This window comes from Podarcis bocagei (assembly GCF_964188305.1).
Source record: "Podarcis bocagei genome assembly, chromosome: 13".
Lineage (NCBI taxonomy): Eukaryota > Metazoa > Chordata > Lepidosauria > Squamata > Lacertidae > Podarcis > Podarcis bocagei.
In genome coordinates, this window is record NC_138138.1 from 42,312,556 (window position 1) to 42,321,711 (window position 9,156).

General features: G+C 47.9%; 1 protein-coding gene across 2 annotated transcripts; it reads right to left on the reverse strand.

Moving 5' to 3' along the window:
- Positions 1-322: 322 nt before the first annotated feature.
- Positions 323-9,080, reverse strand: LOC308570891 (cardiotrophin-2-like). 2 transcript variants are annotated; one of them, XM_081165951.1, is made up of 3 exons: positions 8,777-9,080; positions 2,779-2,909; positions 323-2,010 (listed from the first exon to the last, which is right to left on the reverse strand). In XM_081165951.1, exons 1-3 carry the CDS (start codon positions 8,961-8,963, stop codon positions 1,549-1,551), a joined length of 780 nt encoding a protein of 259 aa, XP_081022077.1. In that variant the 5' UTR covers positions 8,964-9,080; the 3' UTR covers positions 323-1,548. The 2 variants fall into 2 exon arrangements, with proteins under 2 accessions (XP_081022077.1, XP_081022076.1); XM_081165950.1 differs by having other exon boundaries at positions 2,728-2,909.
- Between the last annotated feature and the right edge of the window lie 76 nt (positions 9,081-9,156).

Consider the following 9,156-nt stretch of genomic DNA (forward strand, 5'->3'; position numbering starts at 1 on the left):
TTTGGGCCTAGGGGCACTTTTGAAAGCCACACAACCACAGAATCTGCAACAGAGCACCTCCCCCCCCCCCCCAAGCCTATCCTGTTAATTCCAATAAAATGCTTCTTTCAAGCCTAATTTCAGCATCACAAGAGGACGGTGTTGGCCACAGGGGAGGCATCTGTGGGCATGCATACAGCCACGAGCCCTACCTTGGCCACCCCTTCCATATACCGTTTGAATGCTTGCTTCCATAGGTTTGGGAAATAAAAGCAACCTGACAGAAGTTTATTACGTGAGCTCCATTCCCAACCATGGCAGAGAAAAGTCATAACAACCATGCTTCCTACTAAAAATAGTTTAATTTGACAATATTCACATAATTAGGCTGCAGCTATATAAATATATCCACATATATAATTAATATAAAAATAACACATACAGCAGAAACTAAAGTCTCTAGGACAGGAACAAAAGCCCTGAAGAGAACAGCTTTCTCAAAACCAGAGTTTGCACATTCTTCCTCCCCATAACTGGAGAAAAGGGTGGGGTCAGAAGGGCTATTAAGGGTTAACAAGATACCATGAAATAGGTAATGGCTTCTCCCTCAAGATAATTCTTTGAGAGAACTAACTCGGTACTGAGGAACCAATGGGGAAAAAATAATCATTATTACATTTATAGCCTCCAAGGAGCTCAAGGTGAGCTACAGGGCTCTGCCCCTCCTCACTTCACCCTCACAATAACCCTGTAAGGTAGGTTAGGGCCTGAGTAAGGGATTTGAACTACACACAGCCTCTCTCAATGTGTCTCACCGCCCAGTAGAAAGGTGTTCAGATTGAAAGGGAATAATGCCACAAAAAGCCTTACTCATAAAGACTCCATCTTAATCACCTTTCCCCACCTCCACTCTGCACCTTTAACAACTGTGATGGGAGTAACTGCAGTAGGTTCATGCTTCTCCCGTTAGCCGTCTACAGGGCCTACAGGCTTTCTTTACCTGCTGAATTTCTAAATGCGCCACACAGAGGATAAGAAAAGGCACATAGGCTATATTGGCTTTCCACTGCCTTTGAACATCATGTTTCTTGGTGTTCAGTGTTACAGGGAGGGGGAAAAATTGGAACCAGATACCCTGCTCCCCTCGAGAACCTCTTCCACATTGCGAGGCCAAAGTAGCTCTCACAAAATGGCTGCTGTGGGGTGGAAGCGCCATCTCTCTCGTCTCACAATGAACAAAGGCATTCAGGCCCTGCCAAAAGGTGGGAGAGCCAATGCTGCTCCTCTGCAAACATTTTCTCCTTTCATATTCTGGATTTTTTTTCTTTTTTTTAAGACAAGAAGGACGAGAATGAGAATATGAAGGAGATAGGCAAGATGGAGACAGTTCAGTGTTGCTTTGCTGGGACAGCTACATGAGAAAAGCATTCCTCACAAGGGAAGGGCGTTTCATTCCTTCAGCCTTCCCGTGGGCAGAGAGAAAAAGTTTACTACTCTCCTAACTTCCCCTCACCAACACAAAAACAGAAGCCAACTGGGATGGTACAAACAACACCACACAATTTCCCCTCAGAGCGAGGGGACAGGGTATCTGTCAGCCAGGAGGGACAGGTCCTTTACGCAACGGAGGACCCAATCCCGGTAGAGATGGCAAACGCGGTAGCCGGAAAATTTCATGAAAAAGGAGCTGCCAAGTCCTGGTGGCTCAGCCGGCGTCGCTGGAGCAGGTACAAGGCCCATGGAGGTCATGATGGATGCAAGGTGGTTCAACAGACCAAGGCACTGCAGGCGCGACAACGTGAGCTGGTGGTGCAGGTCACTGGCATCGGAGTTCATCACCTCCTGTTGGCTTTTGACGGCAGACAGGAACACTGGCAAATTGGAGAAGGCCGTGACGTTCTGCTGCAGGCGTTCGGCGTCGCTAAGGTCCAGCCAGGCGCTGGGGGGAAGGGATGGCGATGGCAGGCCTGGGAAGGGCTCGACGGGAGGGTTGAAACCGGCATTTGTGAAGGGTTCGTTCTGCATAGACATCTGAGAAATGAAAAGACACACAAGACGGTCAGAGCTCTTAAGCCTTGACGTTCGGGTTCCTGGATTCTGTACCCCACCCTTTCTCCAAGGTATTGGCAGATGAGACAATCGCATTTTGTCTTCACAAACACCCTTTTGTAACGTTGTTGTTTGGCTGAGATATTCCGAGGCTAGGCCAAGGTCACTCGCCGAGCTACAGGGAAATGGCAAACCAGGAGATGATCTAAGGAGGTGGGGATGGGGGAAGAGGAGACAATTCAAACGCCTCTGATCACGGGCCAAGTTACTGCAGCTTGGCTGTCCGCACCTGCGTCAGCCCCCGTCCTGTGCTCAGAGTTAAGGCAAACCAGTATCATTTTACACACAAGGCTAGTCAGATCGGAGGAGAGCCAGTGCGGCCTCATGTTTAGAGCGTCAGACTAGGACCTGGGAGATCAGGTTTCAAATCCTTGCTGGGATTCAGGAAAAAGGCTGGCTGTCTTTCCATGCATAGCTGGCTTTATTGTAGCCACATTTTTGCACCAAGGGATTTCAAAGTGACTTACACAAGCTCATGGGGTGACCTGGGGCCAACCACTGCCCCTTAGCCTAACCTACCTCTCACAGGGTTGGTGGAAAACGTGAGATATAAAAGCAATCAATCAATATTGAAGTAAAAGGACATGGCTGTCTTCGGCTCATTAATTTCAGTGCTTAGCTGAACACACACACACACACCTTCCTGGCCTCCAAGAATATGTTCATTTCTCTCAGGTTCTGAGGACTCACATAGTCTGCTAGCAGCTGTTTTGCACCATCCTGCATGTTGATGGCCAGGTTGTATGCATTTTTGATCCTGAGTGCGATTTCTTGCTGGGAGTGAGATGGTGGCGATGACGAAAGGTGGCTTGGCAAGTCCACTGCAGAAGAAGAAGCAAGCAGAAAGTTAAGATGCTGCGTTGGGCAAGCTCACAGCCCACAGTAAACCTCAAGGGGGGCCTCTGCAGATGCTTGTGAGGGGAGAGGGCTGGAAAAGACAAAAGAGGCAGACTGGTTTCCCCCAGAACTAACCCCCAACAGACATGCAACGAGCAGTGTGCACCCAAGGGACCTTTGGGGTTTTCTAGAAAGTAGCAATGACACCTCTCACACATTATTTATTACCTGTACATATACACATCCCAATTTTCCTCCAAGGAGCCCCACCCCCCTTTATGCTACCTGTGAGGTAGGTTAGGCTAAGAGACAGCAACTGGCCCAAAGTCACCCAGAGAGCTTCATGTCTGAGGGGGCACCTCCAGGTCTTGGAGTCCAACACTCTAAACAATGGCTCCCTATTCTATACTAACGTGTTAAATCACTTTGGGAGAGGGCAGATAGGGCAGTGTGTGTGTGTGTTCAGAGTCACAATTCCACACGACTGGAAATGCCTGAAGTTGGCTGGGATCCAAAAAACTACAACTCCCCATATTGGAACTCCGCCCCCCCACCCCCACCGCCGGCCCAGCAGGATAACTCAATTGGTGGGGAAGGCAGGAGTCGAATGAGACTGAAAACAGTCTTAAATATAATATTTATGGGCCACCTTGGTTAGGAAGCGCTCAAGGCAGCTTTCAAAACCACAGAACAAAACCCAACAAAATAATAAATATATGGCTTTTATGTTCGCCTCCAAAAGATCAGAAAGAGAATGTTTTTAAAAACTTGAGTAAGCCAAGCATATTTATATGTGCAAAAAAGTGCAAAGCAAAACTTCTAGAACATGCACATGTCAGATATGAAGAAGAAGAAGCGCCTGTGTTTAATTGCAATATCCCCCTTTTAAAACATTGCTATTGATTTGTGGGGGGCCAGGTTCCCCCATAATTCCCGGATTTAGTAAAAGTAAGAATTAATCAAGGTGATTAAACTTTGCCAAACACAGAAACCCCTGGATTTAGTTATGCAGAGCTAGCTGGATGGGCTATTAGCAGGAGACAAAAGCCAGTAATGACCCATCAAGGAAACCCATCAAGGAGGGTAAGGCTGCAGGCAAAGGAGAGTGGGGCCCCTTCTTGCTAGGTGCTTGTGGGCAGAGGCAAAAGCCAGGTTTAGGGTTTCCACTTTGAATGATGGAGTGGGTTGGCAGCAAGAAGAAGGAGAAGGAGGGGCTGGGAATGACACAGGCACAGAGGACAGACTTTTTGCTGTCCTTTGACTCCAATGCTGCCCTTAAGGGGGAGGCCAGACCCTCACAGGATGTGAATGCTCTTTAATCCCTCCATGTAGGGACAGGTTGAATATATGTGTAATAAATCCATATATCATAAAGACTTCACAGTCTCTGCCATGCCTAATTTCTGAAAGAAACATGAGCAAGCGTCTGGAACCCTGGGAATCTCACACTGCTGGGAAATGGGGTGGGGTGGGTGGCGATCACTCGTAGCCGAGTAAGATTGTCTTCCATGAACATGGTTTTAACAGTGAGTCCGTAAGTGACTGTGGAGGCCAGTTCTGGATCCACATGTAACAATATACTGAAGAGTGAAGAGCTTTCACATTAAACTGCATTTCACTTAGGCACACCAGCAGTCTTCACAGCTGATGGTATGAATGGACCTGCAGTTTTGTATTTTGGAGTCTGTACCCAAGGGCGAAACCTTTTAGCTGACCTACTTTGCAATGGTACTTTAAGGACAGGTGATATGCAAAGGGATTTTTAAGTACTGTATACACACACACACACACACACACACACACACACAAATATAAATACACAAAGAAGAGACTGAAACAAAAATAGCACTCCCATATCAGATTTCTGACCCAGGTTACCAGAGGCAAAGTCCACATCACTTTCCCCTGAGTGGGAAAACCACATCATCTGTATCGACTTATCTACACACATCACAGACAGCTCAAGGGCTTCCTGCCTGCCCTTATCAGGCACACTCCACCCTTCTCACTGAGACAATTTGTATGCACAGATTATTAACAGCACATCAGAAGCATTCTAACCCTTCTAAGAATTTCCTCAATTAAACAAGATTTTCTTCAACCAAGCAATTTGGTCTCCCCACCCTCTCATGCAGCAATCACAGACGTCTTGGGTAAGGGCAGAGTAGCTGGGTGGGTAGAGCATCTGCTTTGCATACAGAAGGTCAAAGGTTCAATCCTGGTATCTCCAGGTAGGGCTTGCAAAAGCTCCTGTCTGAAACCTGGGGGAAGGACAGGTGCCAGTCAGAGTAGATGAAGGAAGCAATGTCCTGTGTTTCTATCTTGGAAGAAGCTGAGAGGTGGGGAGGACAACCCAGGAGTTATGTGTGGGAAGGAACATCAGGGAACCCCACAGAGGGGCTCCCTGGAAATAGAGGAGGGTGTGATGGTTTATGCAAGGCGACCAATTTCTAGAAGACATTTCAGAGTCCACAGGAGAGTGACAGCTTTTATTTCCAGACATTTTAAAATGCATTTTAATTCCTGGCATTGTGGGGCTGGCCCCAAAAGAGTGTGCAAGCTTTAGAGATCCCCAGAGCTCTTCATCAGGCTAGGTCTAAGCCGTGGGGGGGCAGAGGAGGAGAGAGAAGCTGACTTGGCATCGAAGCCATAAAGTCTGAGCGTAGGAAGAGGCAGCAGACTTAATTAGTTATGAGGCTCTTTCTGGGTGCTAGTTTCAGGTTACACATAGGGATGAAGAAGATCTTGGGCCAAGTCACTCGCTTTCGGCCTAAGCTACCTCACAGGGTTGTTTTGAGGATGAAACAGGCAGGATGAGAACTACGTATGTCCCTTTGAACTCCTAGGAGGATTTAAGAAACAGATGAAATGATAAAATAAAATTGCTTGGGTGAGGAGAGATGCAGAGGCTTAAGCTTTTTAAATAAGCCTCTACTATGTCTCTCTTTCTCCCATGAACTAAATGGAACCTCTTGTGTTCAGGGATAATAATAATCAGATGCTAGGATTGTGCAAAAGAACAGGGAGGGCAAATTCTTTCCTGCTGCGCTTGGGGGCTTCCTGGGGATATTTTGTTGGCTGCTATTGCTAAATAGAATACTAGACAATATGGCATTGGGGGCTGTGCACATACCTAACATTTAAAGCACATTATTTGCACCAAAGTATCTGTAGTCCGGGACAAGGGTGGCGCTGTGGGTTAAACCACAGAGCCTAGGACTTGCTGATCAGAAGGTCGGCAGTTCGAATCCCTGCAACGGGGTGAGCTCCCGTTGCTCAGTCCCTGCTCCTGCCAACCTAGCAGTTCAAAAGCACGTCAAAGTGCAAGTAGATAAGTAGGTACCACTCCGGCGGGAAGGTAAACGGCGTTTCTGTGTGCTGCTCTGGTTCGCCAGAAGCGGCTTAGTCATGCTGGCCACATGACCCGGAAGCTGTACGCCGGCTCCCTCGGCCAGTAAAGTGAGATGAGCGCTGCAACCCCAGAGTTGGTCACGACTGGACCTAATGGTCAGGGGTCCCTTTACCTTTTTATCTGTAGTCCACCCTCGCAGAGCTACCATTCCCAGTACCCTTAACAAACTACCATTCTAGGGAATCTTTTGTCAGGTGTTTGACATGGAGCATGGCCTGTATGCAGCCTTGGAAGTCAAGAGAGAGCTTTGCCATTCGCAGCTGCGATCCTTCAAGGGGGGGAATGCCAAGAATAGCACCCAGCCATCTTAAGTGCAAAGCACACACGGGCACTCCATGGCTAGGCATAGAAGTCCCCCAAGAAGAAGAAAAATTTCCTTCTGAGTGAATGTTTAACTTTGGCCTCAGGTGCTGCAGCGGGAGATATGTGCAAAGATTTATCTCTCATTCATTGCTCTCCAGGAAGGCAGGGAAGGAGAAAAGGAAATTGCTCAGGTTTTACAATTCTGGCTTGGATAGGAAAGATTAGAAAGGGAAAGTGGAGAGTGGAATCAGTTTAACCCTTTACCACCTGGTATGGAAAGAGGTGAGCAAATGGGTTGCCCATCCCAACCACCCAGCAGCCTGCCCTCCGCAACCAACTTTTGACAGTTGACATAAGAGACACATCTGAAGTACAGTATTACTTAACTATGTTTTATGAGCTTCTTCCCCATAATGAACACCCAAGAACATGTCTGTACAACTTGGGAAATTTGGTCAACTGAATGCAGCCGCTCAGCTGTCGGCCTAAACCCGGCAGAGGGGGAAACAAGCCTTTAAAATAGTGTTTGCGTTAACACTACCCTTTTTGTGGTATAACTAACCACCAGGTTGCTAGTCCACATGACCAAGTGAAATCATGTTAGGATCCAGCCTAAATCCCCACTCTCTAGTGCCACCGCAGAACCTCCCCCCCTCCCCTTTTCAGGGCTTATGTTGGGGGGCTCAGCTCAGTCCTGCTCCACTGAGTTGAGTGGGGTTAGCATCCAGTGGGATTCCGGCTGGGGTAAACCCTGGAAAGGGGGTCTTCCAAGGGTGTGGCATGGGCAGGACCCAAAAAGAGGACAGGTCAGATCCTAAATCCAGCCAGCTCAGCGTTTTGACTTGTGAACCTGGCATAAATTAAGCCAGCAAAAACACCATTTAAAGATTTGTGCTCCTTCTGCCAGCTAAGCCAGCAGTAGCCCCGTTCCAGAATAGAGTTTGGATTTGGCGTCCTTTACCCTGAGTTAATTTTCCACCAGCTTCTTCTGTAGAGCATTTTCCCTGCTAAAGGGAAAATCTGAACCAAAGACTTGTCTTATTCATAGCATCCAGATGCTCTAGACTCATTCATGCAGATGCCAAGATGTTTGAACTTGTGTACACTGCGCAAGTTCAAACAAAAGTTGGCCCTGATGATTCTCCCCGATAAAAACTTCCTTTCTCTTACCAGCCTGAGTCAGTTGAAGCCAAGGCAGAACTACCATTCGATTATTAATTTTCTTACACAAAAAGTCACAGAATTCTTAACTACATTAGATTAACTGCTTTTCAGGCAGGTTTCTTCCGCATTTAAAACCTGTGAGACCGGTAGTAGTTCATTTTCTCTCTCTCAAATGGGCTCACGGGAGAGATTTACCAGTTGAATCCCTGCCCGTTAAACAGCTGTTAAAAGGCACAGAAGACCTGCCTTTGAAAACAAGGGAAAAGCCTGCTTCACAAGAGGATAGCTGAAGTTAGGTTAGAATAATAATAAAGCTCCAGGCAATTAAAAAATAATAATCAGGAGGGGACAGTCAATTTTTCCTACCCACTCCTGCTCCTAGGAGCTCCTGCAGGATTTCTTCCCTCATCCCAACTGGGGATTCCCCATTTCCTTTTTGCCAGTGCTTTTTTTCTGGTGGGGGGGACCCAGGGGTACTCATACCCCTAAACATTTTGCAAATCTTTGTACTTTTGTCCATTTACTGTATTTATTTCCCCCGACTTGAACTATAAAATGGTGATTTTTTTTCCTTGAGTCAAAATGAGAGTACCCCTAAACATGTTTTAAGGGGGGAAAAGAGCTCCTTTTTTTACCAATTTATCTGGGCATATAGACAAACAACCCCAGCCTGATCGGCAGATAAAAGCTTGAAAAAGAATATGGCAATGATCCTTCCATAACGTATCCAAACGAAGCTGCCTTGAAGGGGGCCAACTCTCCGCATCTCTTACCCCATCGCTGCCTGCGAACTTTGACTTCTATTTGCAGCCTTTGCAAACTTCAGAGCAAGAACTCGATCGAGCCATTCTCCTTTTTGCTGGGGGTGGGAGAAGGGATTTACAGGGCGACATCCACCGACTTGCGGCAAGATTTACCTCTACACCCCCCCCCCCGACACCCTTTCCCAAGTTTTCTGGCAATTCCCCCTACCTGAAAGCACCTCCATTCTTGCAAGAGCGCCTTTGGAGCCTCGGATCACCTCCACTTGTTGCACCTTCGTCGCGGCGCGCTTCTTATAGGACTCGGGTTTCCTCCCCCCACCCCCCCGCGCCGCCTCCGTCGTCCTATCCCGGGATCGCAGGCGACTCGCGGATTCCAGGAGGCTGAGATCACACATGCCTCCGTTCCCGGAACAAGGAATCTAATCTCCTCTCCCTTTTCTCCCCCCCCCCCCACCTCCACGAAACTTGGCACTTGTCCGCTCGTCCGCGGGGGTAACTGGGCGAGGGCAGATCAAGGGGCAGGCTAGAGGGCACGGCCCGCGGGCCGCATGCCTCTCTCCGCCCCCTTCTCCTGGGGGTACCGATGAA